Source organism: Spea bombifrons, chromosome 1, assembly GCF_027358695.1.
Source record: "Spea bombifrons isolate aSpeBom1 chromosome 1, aSpeBom1.2.pri, whole genome shotgun sequence".
Taxonomy (NCBI): domain Eukaryota; kingdom Metazoa; phylum Chordata; class Amphibia; order Anura; family Pelobatidae; genus Spea; species Spea bombifrons.
In genome coordinates this window covers 23679815-23705119 of record NC_071087.1, presented here as the reverse complement: position 1 = coordinate 23705119, position 25305 = coordinate 23679815, and the positions used below count along the sequence as shown (strand labels likewise).

The window sequence follows — 25305 nt, the reverse complement described above, 5'->3', positions numbered from 1 at the left end:
GTACACAACTTTTCTGCCATTTTGAATCATAATATAAGATTCAATAATTGTGAAATAATCCTTCCAATACCATATTTGTTATTTTATTTTAGCCTGTGAATCTATGAAAACAAGACCACCAGTGTAGTACTTTTGGTACACATGCCTTAGAACTCAGGTTTAACCAAAGTCTCAAGGTGGGGCATAGCTTTCCCAGGCCTGTGGGTCAAGTTCTTAATTCTCCAGGCAGGGGAGCGGAATGTGGCTGCTCCCACACCCCAACCATGTTCCATTTACTCAGTGCCCACTTTACCCTGCTCCCTGCCCAATTCCATCCTATGAAATACCTAAATCAATCCAAAAGATCACTTGTGAGACTATATATATATATATATATATATATATATATATATATATATTTACATATATATATATATTATTCATTATTCTCTACAACTACATTAAAAACATTCACTTATTTACACTAATGTCTAATGTACCTGGGACATGCCTCTGTGTTTCTTTGACACCCTCTGGTTTTTTGGCTTAACAGAAAGTTTATGTTTCGCAGCACTGTTATCTAGACGAGGAACCACGCAAGGAACGGCATCTAGATTGATAGACTCAATAGTGCCAGATGAAGCCAAGGGCCTTTTAGGACGGGAAAGTTTTACTGGAGTCACCTGTAAGGAAGCAAAAATGGTGGATATCTTTACACCACCCCAAACGGTCCAAATGTATGATAGCAAACATATAGTATATTTTAGAATACATTTTACATAAACTAAATTAGGTTAGGCTGTGTCCCCAATACTTGTACAAATGCATGTAGCATTGCTTATGTATGCATTGTATAAATGGGAAGAATCTAAGGTGGAACGATGTTATTTTCACTGAACAAAGAGCATGAGTGGAACCAACACTCCCCGATGACTAACAAAAAAAACAAAGGTTCTGCCCCTTTAATAAAATGTAGTTAGTCTTCTAGTGAGTGCTGGTCAGACACATGCATGTATATAATATGTACAATCTGCATAAGAAGACTGCTACTGCATATATGAGTATATAAGAGCTTTGGAAGAAGGCTAATATGTTTGAGCAAATGTGGATACTTTATATACTTTATACTTATTTATATAATACATTTGCAATAATACCTTCTCCTCTGATTTCTGTTCTGGCTCCAGAGGGTACCTCGTTGTGCTCATAGAACCTGGTGATCCAGTGACCTATAAGTGAGTGGACAAGAATTACATTGATTTACATCTTACAGCAGTGGCAAGAGATTACATAGAAATATATGTTTTCAAAGTGGGCCTCGCATTATGACGTTTTATGATAGAAATATTTAGAAAACATATTTGAAACAATGAGAGGAGCGTAGATAAGTGGAACGGCCTCAAGACAAGACATGATTAAGATCTAAATATCAGGAAAAATGGACAGACTAGATATAGTCATACCTGCTTCTATGTTATCATTTTTACTGTTAAATACCCAAACCCTTTTACAGAAATAATTAGTTGATTGTTGTTTCATTCATATGTGATTAATCATTATGTGACACAAAGGCTGCCATTGATAGGTTGTTGCCATAGGAATTGATGCTGGTACAACATTTCTAAAGTGGGTTTATAACCCATCCAAGCCATCCAACGCCAAGAGGCACAAGAGGATCAATAATACATTTGTAAGACAATGGGATTTGAAAACGATGAACAAACTTGTAGGATCGATGCCAGACAGAGCAGTCATTAAGGCAAATTGTGGCCATACCCAATATTGAGAATTTTAGATTTTTAGTGCACGAACAAATATATATTTATTTACTCTGATTAGTGAAAATTATATATTGTCGTGAAAAAATGAATGTACATCTTGTCAAACAAATTAGTTTCTCAAAAATATAAGATAAAAGCAGATTGTGGTAGTCGACTTTTGGACTCTACCATATGGTAACCTCCGGTTTAAAGGCATTAGCCCCACAAGTACGCGTTCTCCAGAGTTCTGAGTATTACCTTGTCAGCATTTTCTAGCGGCTTTGTGTCACGCTCTCCTAAAATCTCCATAGGGCTGCTGTGCGTCTCCTCCATTTGTTCTGAACTCACATTCAGGTCTTGCAGTCGTCTCCCTGAAATACTGCTGGGTGGTTGCCCAAAACGGATGTTTCCAGCTAACTGTTGCTAAAATACATTAAAAATAATGTTTTTCCCATGGTCTCTCAAAATTCAAACTGAAATTAACTGGATGTATTGTTTTTATTGTTACTGTTTAAGCGGTGAGAGAAATAAAAGCGTAAGATCCTTCTGTAATTCTTTTGTACAATGCTACTGAACACAATACTGCGCTCCAACACTCTTTCATTACCATTAGCAACCCTTTAATAACTGCCATGATGTGTCTACTTCTGCTGCACACTAAAAATGTTTTCAGGTATATGCTTGTGCCCTCATTTCTGTAATGAAGTGTGCAGATTCCAATAAGAACGAATTGAGCAAATGAATACCTCGCCTATTTGGGATCATATATAATATGGGATGGTAGCACAAGTATATGTAAGAAAGGTTTGCTCTGAGAACATGATTCATTTACCAGTAAAACCGGGTGTAGGGGGGTGAGGGCTAGCAATGGAGAGGTCTTCTCTTGGGTAGTTAAGAGTTTTTTTGTGTTACCTATTTTCACATATATACCTTTTGTGATATCTAGACTAACAGTGGCTTAAGTCAGCATTTTCCATTGACTGGAACCTTTCTGTGCTCATTTCATGGAATTTCTATGCATTCCGTCTTGGTGAATGTGTATAGGATGTACTGCAATAGCTGCCTACTGCCTGCTGTACTACTGGGTGTTGTGGTCGAAACTTGCATTCAAAAACAAGGAAGTTATTTCCCAAAAAACAAGTTGCTTAAGCGCTAACATACCACAAGAACCATCATACAACTTTGCTTTAAAAGGGTCTCTCAACCTTTTTTCCAACTGGCTGCTCTAATAACAGATTTTACCCCCAATAACTACAATTAGTGTTTAAAGTCAAATGAGTTTAAGTCCCATGGAAAACAAAAACTCCTTGAACATAACATACAGCGCAGTATATAGTAATGAAGGTTATCAATGATAAAAAAACCTGGTTTTATCTCATTTTCTTCCAATCAATTTTCTTTATCTGTGATATTGTTATCAGTCACGGGATAGTTTGGATGACTTTCCCTGCTCAAATGCCACACTGAGCTGATTCTTTATGGGAATGTTAATGGAATCCATTCCTTTAAAGAATTTTATTAGTTAGAGTTCCATTCCATTTATGTGTCTGGTGTACTGAACTAAGATAGCAGAGCTAGAACATATCCAACTAGCAAATATGCAGAAGTCATTATATTATGCAAAAACTAGAACCATTAAAAAAAGAAAATGGCACAACATTATTGGAAACACATTTTAATTTGAGGTTGGTGGGACTACTCCTTTAAGAATGTTCTGAAATACTCAATACTTCAGAAACTTTGCGCTATACAAGATGCATTTTGGCTTTACCTGGAGCGATTTTACTTTCCCTCCAAGGTACTCTTGTGACAGTCTCTGATCATCATGTTCATCCTCAGCCTGCCCATCTGGTATGAAGATACTGTCATGGGAGAATGCCCTTGTTCCCATGGTATTGTCGAGATAACTATATTTACAAGGTAGAGAAGCACATATAAGGACAAATTATTGATCGGTAATCCAGCAGAAACAGATATTTTAGGTTAATAGATTAGAATAATAACAATTAGACTATGTTTAAAAACCTTCTTGTTAAAGAATGAACCATTTATCTTATAACAAAAAAAATCCTCAATACTTATTTTTATTAGTCACACATTTAAATGGGGGAAAAAGAACTAGGGTTACCGTTTCACTTGTTTAGCTGATCAGGGTTGGACTGGCACAATTTAGCTAAGGGGAAGCCAAATAGCTCAGTGTTTCAAAACATGTGGCTAGTAATGGCAAGGCATGGGGCTGCCATCAAGGTTTATAGTGACCCGTTTTTCCCTGTTGTAAAGACTCAGACCTTAATCAGTCCTGGGTCTCATCTTAGATTCAGGATAGTGTTATGTTTGTCCCATAAATCTCACTGAATTAGCCTCTACTAATTATGATGGAAGGCTGGTCCATTTATCTACCACACTCTCAGTAAAATAAAACTTTCTTACTTTACATCTAAACCTGTTCTCTAGTGTTAGATTATGTTAGACTTCTAGTTCTAGCATTTCTTCTCCTTTGAAATAACCTTCCCTCCTGAACTTTGTTAGTCTTAGGAAGGGGCACGCATAGGTCCAGACCACCTACATTTTTGTGTTGCTGGGAAAATGGAGCCTCTCACTTTCCTTTTGGTTGAAATTTGCAAATGAACTATTCTAAATTCTAGTTATGCTTAGCATAATTTTGCACATAACTGTGCACATAAAATATATCACCCATACTTTATATTAAAAACCAATGTATATTTGTCAAAAGGAATAACTAATAGTCTTCTCCTACCCAGTGCAACAACTACCAGCCCCCTTAAAACTATTGTCTTAAAAGTGCCACATTTGAAGTTGGGGTATAGTAAAGTATTAGTATTAAATGACGTACTACTGGTACTTTTATTATGTCTCTGTTTCCCTTTTTTTGTAGCTTTTACAGTATACAGCAAACTTTTTAGAATGTTTTATTGATTATTCTTCCATTTACAAAATAAAAAAAAAATATATATTTATTTTTCCTTCCATAGAGCATAATATTTGATGGATTCAAAAATAGCAATGAATGCCACCTAAAGTTTATCACCATCAGAAGCTGTGCTCGAGTTATCAAAAGTCCTTTCATCTCGGCTAAGCTCTTTGCCACCCAACCGTGCATACGTTTTGAGCGATTACTAACAAATACAAGTTCACAGTTAATTAATAAAAACCATGGGAAGCCACCTTTGTGTATTATGACTACATGAGCTAAGATTAGCACCACCTCGTTGTGTGTTTAGTATGAGTAATGTTGACCAAGGGTAGGAAATGTCACCTTTTGGGCAGCTATTGGATGTCAATCTGTATCAAATATCATCATTCTTGGTCTGAGAGTATGTTTTTTTTTAAAATTTGAGTGTTTCGTTTAACTGTACATCTCTTAAACAACAAGGGTTGAATGGCTGGCAAAATATTTTTAAGAGTGGAATGGTAGCACAAAATAATCTAGTCTTAAATTAGGGTCAAGGGCTTAGATGTACTGTATGCAAGGTTGGGGGATAGTTTCAACAGCTTCCCAGCAGAACTGAATAGTAACTCACATCGCAACTATAACATCATCCAGATGAAGGAGGACTCTTAAAATGTAAGAAATATATATGTATAAAAAATATAATGCTCAAAACTCAAAACAAACATACGTGTGCCCAAAACAGACAAGATAAAGCAACAGATGATTAGTAAAGAAAGGTATGAATTGAAAGGATCAGGTCTCAACAACACAGATTATAATATATCAATTTTTTTTAAAAAAAATCTTCTACCCCGATTTTTTATCCACCCCTATTATACTTCTCTGGCACACACAAAACTGGTAAATGTGCTTTTAAGTGTCAATGAGGTCTCTCTAACTATATTTTCTTTATTATATTATTTATTACAACAATGAGCCATTAGAAGTTGCCTTTTCCTATATGACTGTTTGACAATATGTATAAAAAAAAGCATGAATTAAAAGTTGCAGTTATATTAAATGTGAGATAATATTTGATTTGATTTGTATATGCTTTCTGCAAAACTGCAAATTGAACCACTGACTCTTCACACCAAGCCACATACTCTGCTGTAACCACTCATCCATACTGACCACTCTCAGCAACACCATCATACACTCACGCATATCATTCTCAGTGAAACTAATGCTTAAAGTTACACAGACCATACCGAGCCTTGCACACCACTGTAACCCGCATACACAACTGTCAGACACACAGATCACAGTCAAACATACACACAATTATCATCCCAAAGAACGTTTAATAATTTGTGATTGAGGAACAAAGTGCAATAGATGTTTATAACGGAAATGATGATAGATTTTATGAACTCACTGTTCTACTGTGAATTGTCATACCGAAGAGAAGCCCTAAGTAATCGTGAAAGCTTGCAATCTAATGCAATTCAGGTATAATTAGTATATTTCATACAACTAGGTTAATGTTGTTTAAATGCCGCAGGGCTGTGACATTTTATATAGTAAGAGTCCAATGTTCGGAACTCGTCATCCTCAAATGGTTTTACTTCATCATTAATTGAAACATTGTAAAATATTGTAATCAGTTGATACTTATTAATCATGAATGTCTTTAACACTCAGACAAATCAGTTGTATCTCTTTGTTTAGTCTTTATGTGCCATTTATATGAATATGCTCTCCACACATCATTTGCTTATAATTCTGAGAGATGTTGTGATACCCTAAATGTGATAGATAGTAACATCGTAGCATACATGTGTCAGGACCATGCTGGGATCGTATAGCTGGGTGGGTAACCAGAAGGCCCAAGGAAGGTAACGAGGCAGTCCAATAGGGCAGGTAGTAAGGGTGCAGACTGGTAAAACAAGCAAGGGTTGGTACAGGCAGCAAAGGGTCAATATGATAATCAGGCCAGGTCAAGATAGGATATAGTAGAATAGTCCAGAAAACATAGCCGAGGCTGGAGCGCCTGGAAGTCGATCAACGATTGTAAGGGAATAACACAAGGAACTGGGGACTAAACGGTGAAGAACCAACCTAGTAGATATCTAAGCCCTGAATGACGTGCGTGCTGGGGTTTTATAGGGCTGTCAGTCAAGACCCCACCCACCAACTCTGGCTGCAGCACGGAGGCATTCACCGACTGCAGCATGTGTGTTACTGGAGGCTGGGGATGCGGCCTACCACGCAACGGTGCAGTCGCAGGCGGATAGCTGAGGAAACGGAGGGAGGCGAGGAAGGTAGAGGTCCCCTGTGAGGCGTCAGTGTGGGCCTGAGAGCCTGATAACATGTAAGTGTTATTTGTCTTTTAACAATTAACACCCGATGAATGAAAAAATTTACATGTTTGGTTGCAATCACAATGTGGGAAGATGGCCACCTGACCAGCTATTACAACAGTATGTAAAGCCCACAATTAAATATGGTGAAGGACATATCCAGATTTAAATAAAAACTCTACTATACTTTGACCAAAGAGAGGTACCGCACTATCCTGCAGAGGGCATGTGATACCTTCTGGCTAAAGCTATGTGTAAATGACTCTTACCAGCAGGACAAAGATCCTAAAAGCACATCAAAGGCCTGCCAAGTATGTCTGAAATCCAAGGAAGAGCAGGGAGTGCTAATTTGTATTGATTTCCCACTCCACACATGACCTCATCCCTATTGAACATATCTGGGAACATTTAAAAAGGGAAATGTAAAACACAGTGTGATACCTCTAGACATTCTCTGGCATGTGCGAAAAGGGTGCTGGATTCATGTGGATTATAAAATATGCACAAATTTGTGGCCTCAATGCCATACGGGGTTAAGGCAGTCATTAAGGCAAATAGTGGCCATACCAACTATTGCCAATTTTTGATTTTCAGTATGTACTAACATATAAATACAAGAGACGCAGAACATGCTCTCCCTCACCATCTCTATAGTCTTCCCCTTTGAAATGGGTGGAAGCTATGATGTGGTAACATTGGCATTGCCGATATGGTTGGTAACGGAAGAAATAGGCCAAGACTTCAAGCATCATCCTGCTGGAATACATAAAAGAAGTTACAACCTAATCAAGTTCATCGTTACGAACTGGATGCTGATTGGACCATGGGGGATGAGAGAGTTATATAGAGAGAGGAACTTTTTGCTACTGACCATGAGTCTCCTGAGAAAGTTGGGTGTTACATGAAGAAATGCGTAGGGTGGAGGTGGCAAAACTTGACTTTACTGCTATTATTTGGGGGGGGGTGGGGGGGTTCCATTGGATGCTGGCGCTGTCATTACTCCAAGGATTATCTGGTTGATGCTATTAGTTTAGTATTTTCTATTCTTGTTGACACTACAAGGTGTATGTGGCGAGCCTGGTTTGATTCCATTGTATAGCATGTGGCTGGTAACCTGCATCCATACGGTTTATTTGCACATTTTCTTTTTGGGTTGATATTAATAAAAGTGTATCTTGTTAATGTTTATTACAGAGTTACACTATGTATTCTTCTCTTTTTCTCCACCTTTAAATCTGTGTACATCTTGGGAAATGTCCAATCCAGAATTTGTCTATTCGCTATAAAGATGCCCCGCTCTCTCTTGTATTTATATATTGGATTTAGGATGGTAGAAATCCTTGGAGAGAATTTAGATTTAGATTATTTTTTGTAATATTCTTGTTTTTATTTCTCTTACTTATATTGCATCCACATTTTTACTATAATTATTGAATTATGTATTTTTGTTTGAAAAATACTGTATATAATAATAACCTTGGGGGAGAACCCCTTTCCGTACCTGCCACCCATTGTATATGTGACAATATGATGTAAACAATAAGGCAGATTGTTGTGTGATTTGGCACTTAGCTGCAGTGCAGTGCATGGAGGCGCTGTTACTAATATGTCATTTTTTTAGGGTCACAATTTGCCAATTATTTGCATTAGATAGGTGGTGTGAGTGTGTAGCCATGTCTATTTAGCAGGTGGCTCCGTGCAAGTGGCAGGGCTGATATAAACCCCCACCTGTTTCTGGTATTGTCTACTGTTACACTTTGTCTGTGGATCAATCTATCTCATACATCTGCATCTTTCACACCCATCATAATCATGCACATCATATCAATGAAAATAATTGTATGAAAATGTACCATGACCAAACCTCTTCATATTGGGTGATGGCTGACTGTCCTCAAGAAAGCTAGTCTATCCCATGCCTACACATTATTGTTATTATTATTATTATTAATAATAATAATACCGGTAGTTTTATATAGAGCCATTATTTTGAAAAAATATGAAATACATGTAGTCACCGTATTTCGCTTGTTGATAATAATATAGTCTCCCAGGACGTGAAGTGATAAAGACTTCATTTAATATCTAAGCAATAACAAGGGGCACAAGGATTGACCATGAACGTGACAGCTGTCTTTATTCTGTTTGGAGCAACTCGGTGGGGCAAAGAGCAGAGGAAATAAGGTCTATTCTCTTTGCGATAACTGACAACAGCCAGATAAGCCCTTACACACCTAGTTAAACCCGTGTAAGGGAATAGTCATTAAATTCATTATTCACACTAATGGATCTACACTAGATAGACTAGGACAGCGACCAGAAAGATGATGAGGCCGACTGCACAGCAGATGTGGCTTCTTGGAAATGGGTGAATGGATCAGACAGAGAGCGTGGGCAGACCTAGGCTTCCTCACACCCTGGGGTTAAGTCCGCGCTGAGGCTCAGTAGTCATGGCTTGAAGTATAGTTAAAATGTACTTTTCTCCTGTTTTCTCAACAGCGTACATGGTAAAACCCTTTTATCACAGTCATGGCTTGTGCATTGAGAAGAGGGCAGATAACCTGGAAACCTTAGTGCTTTTTGGTGCACATTCATAATAGGTGCTGGGGGGGCACTACTGCGCTTCTAATGCTCATTGTGCATGGTATGTTTGTTCTGTTGGAAGTACAGAAGTGTTAATATGTAACACATTGTCAATGATTTATTTGCTGTATCCAATACACAGCGCCTACAAATGCCAATTAAAAGAGAGCAAAAAGTAAATTTTCCATTGTAAAGAAATACAATTTCTTTTATTCTTGAGAATATCATTAATGTGATAGCAGATACTTCTTTCAAGTTATACCACAATATAATATCGGGTTAATTTGCTACAAATTAGAACATGTGATAGATCCAGGAGTATTCATTGTAAACCAGTTCAAAAAGAGACACTTTGAGGATTATGTGTATAAAAAAATAAAATAAAAAGAAATTGTGGTGTAAAGTTTGAAAATTAGTCCTATCACTATAGCAACTGATGAAATCAGCAGGAAAGACCATTTACCACAATTTTCCCAATTTGTTTCCGTAATCCAATTTTTTCATTGGTTTTAAAAATGAGTTGGCATACTAAAATTATTAACCTAAAATTGTATGAATCATTATGATTATTTTAATGTCCATTATTTTAATATTTAAAGTTTTTTAGAATTACTAAACACTACTTTAGTTTACTCCTGTCAAAAGAACCTTTATTTTCTTCATGATGCTGGAAACTATCAGTATCTCAAAATCAGTAGAGTTCGAGTTGTGCCCAAAACAGTTAAGTGTAAGATTCTGAAAAAGGGTGTGTGATTTAACAATATGAGTTAACAAGTTACTACGTGATGGGCGAAGGTGCTGGGTTACTAAGTAGAAGCAAACAAACAAATCCGACGTTGTATTCAGCTTACCGGTCTTTAGGTATATGTGCGTGTGTGTGTGTGTGCTGCTCTGGTGTAGAGCTTGCAATCAGTATTCTAAGACATAGTGATAGTCCTTATCGAGGTGACTTGCCAACAAGTTCACATCCCTGGATCTGAAAGGATTTGGATATGATCCACTCTTTTACAATGAAAGACAGCAGCATCGGAAGATGTCAGCAGTACAAGCACCTCATTGAAATGAAGCTGTTTAAAATTGGCAATGCCAAGTACAGCAAAAGGAATAAACCTAAGTCTCCTAGGAGTCTTCTGTCCTGCAGTGTCTTCCAATGGTTCAGTCGGGTGAAGCTAGGGGGAACTCTACCATATGGGCAATCTGTGTGGCTTTATAACCTACTGAGCTGGTAGAGGTTCTAGTTTTTTTTTTAACTTGTTATATCCATGATATGAAAAATAAAGTCTTTTTGTGTGGCCTCTTATTTTGTGGCACTTCAAATATTCTAAATAAATCTGGGTTTTATATTCAATTCACTGGTACAACTATCTAGCTAAAGTTAAACTAAACAACTGATGCAAGTCCAGACAACGAAAGATTAGGCTGTAAATGAAGAATTATTCAGCCATGAATTTGAATCAGAGCTGGGCTTAAAGGTACACAGGATGTAGTCAATTGTCCTTTAAGAAGACAATCCACACATTTCATTTAATTAAGTGTGCGTTTGAAGAATAGTAAATTGTACTCAGAGGAGAATTCACTGCAAAGAAAACAGCGCTAATTAAAGGGACACTCCAGCCATCATATGAACTTTAATCCGTATGACAGCTGAGTGTTACCAACAGTCCCTCCGAAAGCTTAAATTGGGAGGGCTGCATGGGTTAGGAAGCCAGACACCATTAAGTAGATCCTATGTATTTCAGGCAGACTGGAACCATACCAAATGCCATGTCTTGGAAGAAAAGAATAAGGAATTGAGACAGTTGTCCATTATGATATTACTCTACACATTGCTTTAACATCTATTTAATAATCTTGTGTTCATGATTTAAATGTAAGCAAATTCCTGGCTACTTCAAGGTGTATTTAATATGCGTACTAATATCCTTGGTGGGGCGGTCATGGACATTACACTGTCCCTTTAATTATCATGTCAATCTGGGATGGGTGCCATACAGCTTTTCAAGCTAAGTTAATACATGATGATTAGTGGAGTGATTATAAAGGATTAATTTGCTCTGAAAACTTAGCAAAGTGTTATTATGCTAATAGTCTAGCCTTGTTTCTATGGCAACACAAATAATGGTTTAAATTAGCAAGACACACCAAGGGTGGTTTCCCACATTGGGATGTGAAATCAAATTGACTAGGAACAACAAGCGGTATCCCAACAAAGAAATAACCACGTGTTCCATTAGTTTGCAATATAGAAGTAAATTTACAACACATTGTAAACTTCATTTCATAATCATGTTCTGAAGCAATTTATTATGAATATTTTTATTTATGCTAGCTGCCCAAAATTAGGATAGCCCTGTTCTAGCCATTGCCGTCTGGCAACAAAAAGCACACGTATGATACCTGTCTAGCTGGAAAATTATGTATGTACAAAGAGATGTAGAAAAATCTGCAGTTATGTATGATCTGCTAATGAAGTCCTTGCGTGTCATCACAGACTGCATAATACAACATTTAAATCCACTAATGATTCATACGCAATACACCCGTAATACAGGCCCAACTAGCTCAAACCACAATATGCACCATATCATCCCCATGTTCACCATATTCCCAGCCTTCCTATCTCCTCATTAAAGGTGTGAAGACGACACTGGGTTAGTTCTTAATACTTGATAAACAATATGGTTTGGTTTGTCTACTTTGTCATTGTAAATTCTATTGTAACACACCGTGTGAAATTCCAAAGATTTGCATCCAGACCACTGATACCAAATGCCATCTGTACTTTACATGTAAGGCAGTTATACAAATGAAATGTCTTGCTTACACTAGCCACTACCCCAACTATGGCCTATTTCTCTGGCCTTAGAGAAAAATAAAGAGTGGCTGGATATTTACACCATAAAGCTATGAGATATATATCAACAGCAAAATGGTCTTTGGATACCCCATACTATTCCACTATAGCACGACTTATCCCACCATAATATTCTTACAGTCTTGTTAGTAAAACCAGAAACCCAAATTGAAACTTAATTTTGTAAACAAAAAATGCTACCAATTTTTATATTAAAACAATATTAGTAAAACAATCATCTCTTACCTTAGAACCTCACAAGCGTCATCATCTGATGAGAGCGTTAGAGTATTACAAACATTCCCAATGGAGAGACTGGACTTCAGCGTGCCGTCCTCAAAGGGCAATGAAGTGCTTTTCTTTTTCTTCTTACCAAAAAGTTTTCTTAAAGGAAGGAACTTTCCTGTTCGTTTCTTGTCTGCAGATCAGGAATGACACTCTTTGTTATCAGCATTAACTGTGCTAATGTATAGATGCAATTACAATCTATGACAGGACAAAGTCAAAGAGCAATTCGAGGTATACGCAAACAGAGGTTAGAACACCTTTCGGGTTAACGAGGAGCTAACATCAGCAGGAAACCATTTGGGGCGAAGTAACCTCCGGACTTCCAGCTGCACAAGACTATGAAACCCCTGCATGTTTAGCCAAGCTACTCGGATACTTAGTCGGTTTGAGTCCACAGCAACTGGAATACCAGTGATTTCCTGAGCCTAAAACAAGCAGCCATCAGCAAACTCACACCGCAATTAAAATCCATGCAGCTTGCCAAAAACAATCAGTTGGGTATTTTAATAAAATCCTAATTGTCTGAGGTTGATATCACAGATAGCTTTAAATCCTTCTCTTAGATCTCTAACTTACCTTGGTATAGCAGTTATTAAGCATTTTAGTGCTCATTCTACAACCTCTCGCAGGTCCTCTGCACCAATACACTGCTTAGTACAGGTCCTTCGTCCTGAGTCAAACCAGAGTCAATTCAATTTATACCGTCAAGTTACGGATTCTTTATTTAACCTAAATCATTTGCAAGCTTTGTTTCCGCTATTAAATTTGCAGCTTCTTGTTTCATTCCAATAGCTATATATTTATTGTATATTCTTATTTTGTATTTATATATCTTTGCCTGTTCCGAGGAAGATGATATGAGCTTTTGAGAACATAAAACCCCATCTAACACAATTTAGAAGCTTAGCAAGCAAATAAAAACATTTTCAGAATGTGAGTAAAATGCAATTATTGCTGCTATTGTGTCCCTAACTGCATATTAGCTCTGAAGTGGAATTTAATACAACTTCAGACAGGAAAAAACAATTGTAAATGAGAAACAAATGCATGAGCTAATCTGGCAACTGGACCGGGCCTTCCGAAAAATAGATCTATTTGTCTATTGATTTGAAGCATTGTAGACATTCAGTTGTTCAAGTGTACGTTTATACGTAATAAAATATATAAGGAAGGTAATCTCTGGACAATATTAAGGAAGTTATAAACTGTAATTTACCAGGTAGCACAATTTTTTTTTCTTTGATTTGTAATCCTAATTGTGGATTGTGCCCCAGGTGTGTATATATTTAGCATATCAAAGAAGATGTAAATGTAACTAAAGGGGTTGTCCACTATATGGTTAGTTGTAGTTAATGCAGTGATCAAGTAATCAAGTTTGTGAGGGAACACCGATAGAGGGAGTAAAATCGGACTACTGAGATTTATAAACTATGAACTAATGTGGCATTGAGCAGGCTGACCAATAGCCACAAAGACATGCCATGGATTAGCAATTAAGGAAGGACTCATTCTTCTATATTGAGTCATTATTAGACATGTGCAAATAGGCAAACATAATTCAGACTAATTTTTCTGTTAGTTTTTGGCCTATTCATCTCAGGCAATTAATTTCATTCCGTGCCCATTAGGTTTGGGCGGAAATTCAGGGGCATTTTTACTTCGGGAATGAAATTTGCCCACATTCACTCTCACACTCTCATTCCCGTTCACTCTCTCATACTCTCTATATGTTTCCCTACCTTCTCTGTTGACTACTTCTACTTCTGCCAACCACTTTCCCCTCTGCATCTTCTTATTTTCTATATTTTATCTTTTCTCTTCAATTTGCTATCTTTAATCTTCTATCTTCGTCCGCATCTCTGTGGACATAACCTGGCAGGAACTTTTTCCAAAGTGGCGGAGCTTGCAGTTATGTCCTCTCCCCAATTGGAGGATCAGGGAGAGCACGTCACCAGACCCACTATTGCCCTGAGTTCAAGTTAGGGCAAAATGACGGTGCTTTCGGTGATGTCCTCTGCCCTGACTAGAGGATCAGGGAGAGGACATCACCGGATACGCTGCCATATCGCCATGAGTTCAATTTAGGGCAAAATGATGAAGCCTTTGGCAACGTCCTCTCCTCCGATTGGAGGATCAAGGAGAGGACATCACTGTGAACATTGCCATTTTGGCAGAAGTTCCCGCCTGGTTACATTCACTAGCAGATTAAAGATAGAAGTGGTCAACAGAGAAAGTAGGGAAACATTTAGAGAGCATAAAAGAATGAGAGAGTGAATGAAAATGAGTGTGAGAGTGTGTCAGAGTGAGTGTATTACGGATGAAAATTCTGAGCTTTTTGATTAATTTTCCTCAGATTTATGAGGGGGGGGGTCTGGCCTAGTTTTCGTGGCTTTGTATGAATCACAGAGTTTACCAAAATTCGGTAAATTTGCAATTTGTACAGATCCAAATGCACAAGTCTAGTCGTTATTCCTACCCACAATGCCACTATTTTTGTGACTCTGGAACTGTTAAATGTTTTTATCATATGCCACAATTACTGTTATTTCTTTGTATTTTGCATGATTGACTGTTTCAGGTGTACTGTTTTGTTTCTCAGAGTACACAAATGCTATTGCTGTATATAGTTGGTTAAGCTGCTGATGTTTGCCCTGCATTGTAGTTTGCCTTGTACTTAATTTAAATTGTATTCTTAAATAAGAATCAAAGAAACAAAATGCATAATTAGTAAGTTTTATCAACAGTATTTACGTCTGCAGTTCTGTTATGCTGCACCAATGTGACCTACGGTGCATTTTATGTTGAACAGGTCGATAAACAACTCAAACAGTAAGGGCATCAATTATGCCTTGAACTGCAATTATGGGACTCAATGGGGAATTGGCTAGTTTGGAACAACAGACATGGGTTAAACCAAGCAAAAAACATGCACGTGAATCTAATACAAAATGTGAACCAAAGATGTCTTACTTTCACCATATTATGCATAGTAAAAATGTAATTAACACGCATTGTGTAACCTTAGGCATGTTAAAAATTAACCAGAAAAAAATAATTTATTTCTATGGCCTTGACACAAAGGGAGGGCTCATGAATGTGATACACAAATAAAACTGTTTAAATGCATCTTAGTAACCATTTTACATTTTGTAGCTGTAATTCAGAAAATTAGTAATTAGTAATTAGAAAAAAAGTAATTAGTTCTGTTGTATAATGTTGAACTCTCAAAATAAAGACTTTTTCTTAAAATGTTAGATGTCTTATACCAGGTTAGGACTGTCAAAAACGTACTTTTCGAAGACCATAACTGCACCAGAATGTTTGTCTTGCTGTGTATTCACGTAATTAAATCACTAGATGCAGATGAGGTGATAGCTGTCCAAAACTCAAAGCCAATAACAAGAGAGTGGTGCTTTAACACAGTACCAACAGAATGGCAAAATAGTGCACCACACTGTTTTCCCTAACATGCGCACCTATTAGACATTTTACAATTTTAACCCAGTGACCTCATCTGAAAGAATAGCCTTAGAATTAAACATTAAATGTAAGTGCTGTATAAAGGGGTGAGGGTCTAACAATCTATGCTGAAAGCACTCCCATTGTTACAAAACTAATTGTAAAGTACTTACAATGTAACCTTGGGCTAGATGACATGATCAAGGAGTTCTCCATTAATGGTTACCCTGGTTACCATCACCACCACTGAGGGCCATAGCTGTCTGAGTTACGTCTAACTCTGGTTGTGCTAGAGCAAAGCACCCCTTTTGGCATTGATCATGAACAGTTTTTATCCTTACACCAGAGGGAGAGGATAGGTGTATCTGTAGTATACGCATGTGAATGATGTTACAGTGAGTATGTATTGTGTAAGTGTATTGTGTTTGAGGGTGTGTTACTGTATGGTGTTAGCATGTGTTTGTGAGTTTATGGATTGAGTGTGTTAGTATTTGGTGTTAGCATGTTAGTGTATTGTGTTAGCATGTGTGTGTCAGTGTAAGAGGTGACCATTAAGGTTAGTGGCACCTGGAAGCAGCAGAAGAGGAGAGTGAGTGTGTGTGTGTGCATGTGTAACTATATGGTGGAGCGAGTGCGTGGGAGTTTTAGTAGTATGTTAGTTTGGGTAGTACTGAAGAAATACGACGCCTTGATTTCAGAAACCCTACGATTACTCCTGTTGCTGTCTCATTTATGCTCTCTTCATCAGATTGGGCATGATGAGAAGTACTGATATTTGTTTGCATCTTAATTGGGAATATAGGCATACGCCGTGAAGTTAGGGTGGTATTAGTTTTAGCATATTGGCTCTGGCATGGGTCCATGAGGTCTGTCATCAGTACAGAACATAGATGTCTGATGTACCGCTAACTCAAGTAGCACTAGAACCCAGACTGGGGATGTGGCACACTGGGCCAATGCTCGGTTGGCCACTGTCCGACACCACCACATACTCACCAGATCTGCTGCTCCAGCCCAGCCACACGCTACTTGAGCAGAAAAAAATAACTGTTGGCCACACTGAAGTCGTCAGATGGCCGCCACCAGTCCAGCCCTGACTAACACAAGTAGCTAATATATGAAAGTGAGCCGAGTCCCTGGTGAGTGTGTCCATGCAGGAGGTGTTATACCAGTGCTACCACTCTCAGAAACGTCATCCAGTCACCAAGATCTCATCAGTTAACAAGTTTAAGCTAACAAGTTTGTTGACCTTAAAATAAATTGTCAGCGTTTAACACCTTTTATCTCTCTGCTTCTGTCCCTTCTCTAATATAGTTAATGACCATATTGACAATTGAGCACGGAATTGGAGTACCATAGATACGATATAACGGTAATCAGCATGTATAGATAGACATTATCATTTCTAGTTATTGCTGAGTTATAGTTTAGCTTCATACTGACGCTCGGAACCAACGTCATTTACCCGAGTAAATATACCCTGATAAAAAGTAGCAACTGCAAAACTCCCAGTCAATAGTATGATGCAACCAAACATTTATATTACAGAAAAATGATAAATAGCAATACAGAAATAGTTTCACATCAGGTATAGAATGGAGATTAGACGGTTATATACAGTTTAGGGGAAAAAGGGCACAAATTCAAAGAGACCAGCAAAATTACCATCAATAACATTTGTTCTATTTATAAATGTCATGACAAACCATTTCAATCAAACTTAAACAGTGTCAGCTCCAGCTACTTAAAACAGTTATTGCGCATAATTATTATTGTTGTTAAGTTTGGATTTGGACAGAAAAGTGACCTGAAAAAATGCCAAAACCAAAGTGACTATTTGAAGGATGAATGTAGGAAAAGTTTATTTTGGCCATCATCAGTGTATAGATTGGCCTTAAACTGGTCAATGTTATATTCACATTGTTAACATACTTAACCCTTGCATGGACCCTTGCCGTGTGGATTTTTTCTGATGTAGGTACATGGAGTCAGTTGTTTGTCAGAGTGTTTTGGTGACACAGAGTTATAATGCCATTGACTGATACACGTGTAACAGAAGAGATAAAACATGTAAATCCAGATAAGTATATGCTTTTATGGTTCTAACTTCTTACCTATTACACACACTTGGTTTCTAACACTGGGTGGGGAAGAATAGAGTGCCGTGAGCGACATTTGCAAGACTATACTAAGAGGCTGTGTTTGGTTTTTGGGGTTAGGTATGGTGGCTTCAGTTTTATGGAGCAGCCACAAAAACCAAGATGTTACATCAAGAAAAAGTATCTTTTCATTTATGCCTTTCATAAAATGTCATTGTTTTTTTTCAATGCAAAATACAAAACCTGTCTTTGCTATTCACATAAAGTATAAAATTGCTAAAAAAAAATAAATCTGTTATTAAAAATATGCTTGTTTCTTAGCCGCCCAGTATATTAACACAAAATGAAACATTGGATTGATATGCTCCATTATATTTAGTAATATGTTTTGTAAGATGATAATCTGAAATGTAAAAGCAAGCGAGGTGCTAGAATAATTACAGCGAGCAATGAAATGATTGCAACCAACACACTGTCACTGAAAATTAGCAATTTACATAATACCATGGGGAATTTAACATTAACATGTGGAAATAAGGATCAGATAACACAATTTGCCTCCTAGATATATAATAGATTCCGCTCTTTGAGGTCCAGAGGGATGCATAATGAAGGGGACACCAACCTTTCACTTACTAAAGCTAGTTAAAAAGCAATTTTAGGAGCTACTATGAAATTGTTTTGAAATAGGTTCTTTTTATTCACAGATTTGTTAAGGTTTTTTTTATTGTTGGTTGTGTTCGAGGGGCCGCAACCACCATAAATACCATACCCTCTACAGACATCTCAACTCCCATCATTTTAAACAGTCAAAGATGGACACTTTTGGTTTAGGGGAATGGTCAGAAACATGGCTAACGGTAACTAAGTATTTTAACTGAGTAATGTGTCTAAAATACGAACAATGTTTTTTTTGTATTTGATTTAATTAACCTCTTCTGGCTCAGAGGTTTTCATAATCAAAAGACAAACAGATTTTTTGTTCTTGTACCATATGTTTGTTAAAGCATGATTCCCCTTTTCCATATTTGATGAACACACACAATAATAGATAATAGATAATAATAGATAATAGATAAAAAAAAAAAAACCTCCTATACTCGTTCTGGCTAAAATATCTCTACTAAAATAGATTTTTTAAAGAAAACCTTGATTAATTGTTGTTCTATACTGTAAGTGCCACTGAACAATGTCCAAATTTATGTTCAGGAACCTCTCCTGATTACAGTCATACCCCACATTCATGCTTTACATATTACCCAAAATTACATATATCTTAAAACTATTGACACAAGGGGTTTGGGAGTAGTGTTTTATTTTATGGTGGAAGGGCTAAGGGGCACTTTTTTAGAAAAAAATATTTATTTTATAAATTTTATTCTTTACATTTTTATTTATTTTTTTGCTCTGTTCCCAGTACAGTATGGCTCATGATCCTTTTGGGATCTCATACATTTTTTATGCCACTGATGTCATGGTGACATCACTAGGTTCCATAGCCCTGCATTGCTGACTGTAATAATTGCCAGGAGGGAAGTAATTGGAGAGCCCAGCAGTGTCTAGAAAGACCAGAAGGGAATGACTGATCGCATGATCAGGGATTCCCTAAATTATGGTGTACCGTCGGCGAGCGCTGTTACACACAATCAGTCTACAGGAAGCCAGAGATGCATGTCTAGTCTTGTCATAACAGTCGGGCTTGACAAATGCCCAAGCCAGGAGTAAAGTGTAGATTTATGACTTTTGGGATGATTAAATAATTTGGCAATAATAGAAAATATATTATTATACTCAGTGTATATATATATAATCCAACATCCTATTGTTATACTATTTTATTATGAATCTCAGAATTGTTCTGAGACAGAGGGATCAGGGGACATTGTAGTGATAGAATTCTCAATCAAGGAGCTCTCCCCTGAACATGATGAGGATTTGGAGAGGTTGTGATGTATCCTCTTTAAAATCATCATAATGATTTGGTAGAATAAGAATGTTTCCGTGCTATTACAGCTAACCATCAGCATTTCTGTTAAATGGACCACTGGTCAAGCTTGTTTGCTAGCCCGTGAGAGATTCAGTTCACCGCAGGTGGAATTTGAAATGTTAGCATGGCTGCGTATTATATTATAGTTCCATGGCTATATAAATAACATATGATATGATATCCTATCGTAACGTATCCATATCTAATCCTATCTCAATGTACAGTATGGCTTGTCGTGTTATGGGATCCAGCATATTCTGCATGTCTTTGAGGAAATTAATAACTCTGTAAATATCCAAATATCCACCAAAAAGAATCATGATTTATCCTATTATGGGCGATATGCTGCTTCATTATTGTCATTCGTCTCATGGTTTCTATAATCCAGTGCAACGAAAAGCGTAATTAGTAGTTTAAATGAACCTATTATAAACACATAATCAGTGACTTTGTTGTACAACATGCAGAGAAATGGTTCGACTAGCCCAGAGAAGACATACTTTAATTGTAACAGCCTTGATTACAAATTCAGAAAACATAACCACCATGCGTGAGATCTCCGTATTACCGTAATTGGGAAAAGCAATGCCATATTGGAAGAAAAAAAAACACAGCAATCTCAAAATCAGGTCACAGCACTCGTCAAAATACCATGAAGTTATTCAGCTCATCTGAATAATTCATGTTTATCCACCACCGCAGGAGCCATATGCAAGCATGACGTGGCGAGGGGAGACAGAATCCATGAACCAAGTAAATCATTTTTTTCACTCCTCACCCAAAAAAAAATATGTACTGTGGAAACAATCACCAGTTAAACTAATTATTAATGCAGATCTTCAATAATGCAGAGTATTTTTTTTTTTCTTTTTGGTATGATGTGCTTTACAGTGATATGTTAAACATGCGTGTATATTAGGTGCAGTCTCCTAAGGGCACTGGAAAATTTAGCAAACATGAATAGTAAATTGCTTTGTTTAAAAAAAGTGGTCTTATCACCATCGCAACCAGTGGAATGGACCAACGTGCAGAATCATTCCATTAGTTGTTATTCCCATAAAGCTACTGTCAAACTGTTCCCTACAAGCACTTTTGTATACCCCTACATATAATCATATTGGCAAAGATGAAATACACTGTTCAGTCACTAGCTCTGCCTGGGCTATATTTAATCTGCTACTTGCTATTTGCCTTATCTTGCCACTACCTCCCACCTTTAGGACTGCCATGCATACCCAATGGCTGTCGGTATAGACAGGCAGCAAACCAGAAGGTAGGAGTAACAGCTCTTGAGAGCTAAGGTCTATTAGGAGGTTGATGTGGAATGAGACAGAAGGTGAGGGACGTCTTGGGCAAGGTTGTTTTAATTGCAGCAGAGATCACAAACAGTAGTCGATGGTCTCGAGATCTCAAAGCTGAGGGACATGAACAGTATCTTTGCAGAATACAGGTTGTGCAGTATTAAGAAAAGTATTAAGAACAGGTTGGCTTTTACTGAGGTAGAGGGTGCAGTGTCAAGGGCTTTGTAAGCGTCATGAGTTTACATTTGGTTTACATTAGTCTGGTTGGTATGAGTAGCCAGTGGCAATGTAATAGCATATCTCCTAAATGTCACGTTTTACAAAAAATTTCCCGCTGAGCTACGCCACTATCCCACTTTTGCGGGCAGTGGGGATCAGTTAGTGTTAGGGAGATTAGAAGATCTCCCTGGAAACCACCACGTTGTAAAACTGATGGAGATATAAGCCCTTACAGAACAGACCTCAGCAGACCGACATCAGCAGGATAGCTTTCCACATCCAGAAAAGGGAGGGCTCCAGGTAGCTGGTATGTCAATATGGCACAGGAGCTTGAGGTATGTTCATAGTCCTGCCCCGTCTTCCTGCGTCCGTCTTCCCGCTCTGCCGCGGTGCCAGCATTTCATGTTGAATGCCGGAATATGAGGTCGTGTTCCGGCGCTCAACATGGAATGGCGGCACTGCGACGGAGTTACGGAGAGTGAGGGGCGGAGTCACGAGCAACCGCTCGGCGCCCCTGCCCGGGACTTAAATTAAAGCATCGTTTTTGTTAACTTTATTTAACATGAAGGATGTTAAATAAAGTTTTTAAAACTTTTTTTTTTTAAAACGATGTTTTAATTTAAGTCCCGGGCAGGCGCCCCTGCTACCATGTCACACAGGTCGCACACCCCTAAGGCCGGCCCTGACCAGAGGTATTCAAAATGGAAGAGGAAACCGGTGGAGAGTATACTTATAAATTATAATATTATTATTTTTATTATTTATTGTTTTATATAGAGCCATAAAATTCCGTAGCGCTGTACAATGGATAAACAGCCTTAATAGCTTATGATTTATCTGGCTGCAAGTAAAGCAATGCTTATATCAGCTATTAACTCTTTAGTATGCATGTGTTTAGTGGATAGTATGCTAATCCTTGTGTGGCCTTGGTCAAAGGTACAAATCATAGGCAATAAAACACGCTGTTACTGTAGTGTCTGGCCAGGCCCTGAATGCACTTAACATGGATTCCGCCTCGGATCTGCAATCAAAACACTTGCTTTGCTTTTACCTGAGATTTTAGTGCTCAGAAAATCAACCTGAGCTTCCTGGCTGGGCTCTGTTTCACCTGCCATGATGTTCTGAATGATTACTGAAACAAAAATTGAAAAATACATATATGCATATCATAAATAGCAAGCAAACATTACATGATATCATCTAGTGCCAGGTTAGTAGAGTCTTTGTAGAGTCTTTGTAGCAAGTAATTTAAGGAACTACACATAGTAAAGCGTTAAGATCCAGTAAGGAAAATAATAATAATAATAATATAATTATTATTAATATGGCATTGCAGCAGCTGCTGTTTTTTGGCAAGGGCTCCCCCCTATTTATTTATTTATTAAATGTGTAGCCTATCTGAACATGTCCAAACACTTGATGTATTCACAGTGTTATATCAATTTATTCCTTACGGCAGTGTTTTGCTTATTCACTGTGAAAACATAAATTAAATGCACCCTGCTGGGATGCAATGATCTTTAACATCCTAAAATGTATGCCTTTTACAAAATATATTTGTGTTAAACTGAAGTTTTAATCTGCTCTGTCTCAATTTCCTGGACCCCAATTCCAATGCAGGAAGGATGACATCACTTGCATGTTAATTGTATGGCTCTGTGACACCATGGGCATACCTGGGAACTCTCCGGGTTTGACCCGGAGATTGTCGGGTGAGCGTTGCTCCTCCTGTTCTCCGGGTCAAGACCCGAATCCTCCGGGTCGCGGGAGCGGGGTCTTGACACGCCCCACTCCCCGCCCATTTTTTCCTTGAAATGGGGGTTTCCCATTGCCGTCAGTGGGAACGCCACCGACGTCAGCGGGAATGCCCCCACCTATGTCAGGGGGGACCACCCACCGACATCAGCGGGACCGCCCACCGACGTCAGTGTGCAGTCGTGGCCGCGTCCCGCAAGGGAAGGCTCCAGGTAGCCGGAGCCGAGAAGTTCCCAGGTATGACCATGGGACATTCCACTAAAGCGAAAGCCCTGTCTCCACCTCATTTGTAGATATACACTGCCTCAGAACTGCCAGCGGCTCAACTGATAAAGACAATGGCCAGGACAGTTGGGACACAAGGCAGGTTGTCAGGACTATCCTATCATATGCAGGATAGTTGGCAGCCATGCTGTCTATGTGTCTTTAATTTCGGAGATAACAATGTAGGACTATTAAAAAGTATGCCTGTCGACGAGTATTTCATGAAGATATTTTTTCTTAAAAAGGTATAAAGTTACCAGAATGTGATGTTCAAAGTTAAATTAGTCTTTGCTCATAGACTGCTCTGTTATAAATAACGTACAAAAGCAATTGTCGTGGAAAGTAGAAAATGTTTTGCAATCACCATAGCAACTGATGGAATATCCATGCCAAATGTTCATCTTTGTAGAGGCCACTACTTTTAACAAGATACTCGTGGCTCAACTGAACTGAATCTAAAATACAGACTAATTAAAATAAATAACAAATGCTTAAATCATAGTCACTAGTAATGAATTCCACTCCCAGGGCAAACAGACAAACAATAAGTTCTAACGGCCTAATCTTGTGTGCACGTTTAGCGAACTTAACTGAATTTCCTCATAGTGACTGCTATCCTCAATTTAAAATCCCTGATTGTCTATTCAGATCAAAGCAAACCTCTGGCCAGCCAATTGAGTTAAAAGTAATTAAACAGGTTCAATTAAGTTAAAAAAGCTGTAAAAATATGTCTACAACATCCTGGAACTGAAATAGATCCTTTATACATATATATTTAAAACCAGGGGTGCGCTAAGGTGGATGCCCAAGGTGCATTGCACCCGCGTGTAACGTGACCCTGTGGTGGTAGGACGGCAGCGGTGGTAGGACTCAGAGAGGGGGAAGGAGCTACACGGATAATTGAATTAAGATTTAGTGTGTGTGTATTCAGGGCCGGCCGAAGACTTAACGCCGCCTGGGGCGAAGTTTAAAATGCCGCCCCCTCCCCACCGACGCCCCCCCCCGTACTTACCTTTAAACAGTCCTGCGACGAGTCTCCCTGCTCTGCCACAGTGCCAGCTTGTAATGCTGAGCGCCGGAAATTCACGTCACTTCCGGCGCTCTGCATTACAAGGGGGCACCGAGATCGAACAGGGAGACTCGCCGCAGAGGAGAGAGATGGGCGCCGAGCGGGTAAGCGAAAACCACTCGGTGCCCCTCTCTCCTCCGCTTCAAAAAAAAAAAAACGCTTGGGGCGATTGCCCCAGTCGGCTCCATTGTAGGGCCGGCCCTGTGTGTATTTGTGTATGTAACAGGTTCCTACCTTTGTTTGTTCCTATCTTTGTTTGACAGCCAGGCTGGAGTCATCTCTGAGTACCTTGGGGCCCTGTATGACAGGTCATTCTGTCACATATCTCCCCTTAAAAAGAAGGCTGAACTGAGGCCAGACCCCAACCGGGTCCGTAACCAGTTCAGTCGGACAGCACAGCTCCGTCGCTCCTACAGTTATGGATGCAGGGCA

General features: G+C 38.4%; 1 protein-coding gene across 4 annotated transcripts in view; it reads right to left on the bottom strand.

Annotated features, from left to right (window-relative positions):
• Nucleotides 1-25305, bottom strand: part of CRACD (capping protein inhibiting regulator of actin dynamics) — a 65481-nt gene that overhangs the window by 16753 nt on the left and 23423 nt on the right. For 3 of the 4 annotated variants that reach the window (XM_053458608.1, XM_053458601.1, XM_053458616.1), the window contains 6 exons: nt 22837-22917; nt 12679-12850; nt 3511-3646; nt 1998-2162; nt 1137-1208; nt 480-662 (listed from right to left, as the gene is read on the bottom strand). In XM_053458608.1, coding sequence (XP_053314583.1) covers nt 480-662; nt 1137-1208; nt 1998-2162; nt 3511-3646; nt 12679-12850; nt 22837-22900 — 792 coding nt within the window. In that variant the 5' untranslated portion in view covers nt 22901-22917. The remainder of the gene's footprint in view (nt 1-479; nt 663-1136; nt 1209-1997; nt 2163-3510; nt 3647-12678; nt 12851-22836; nt 22918-25305) is intronic. The other variant, XM_053458624.1, reaches the window with a different exon arrangement.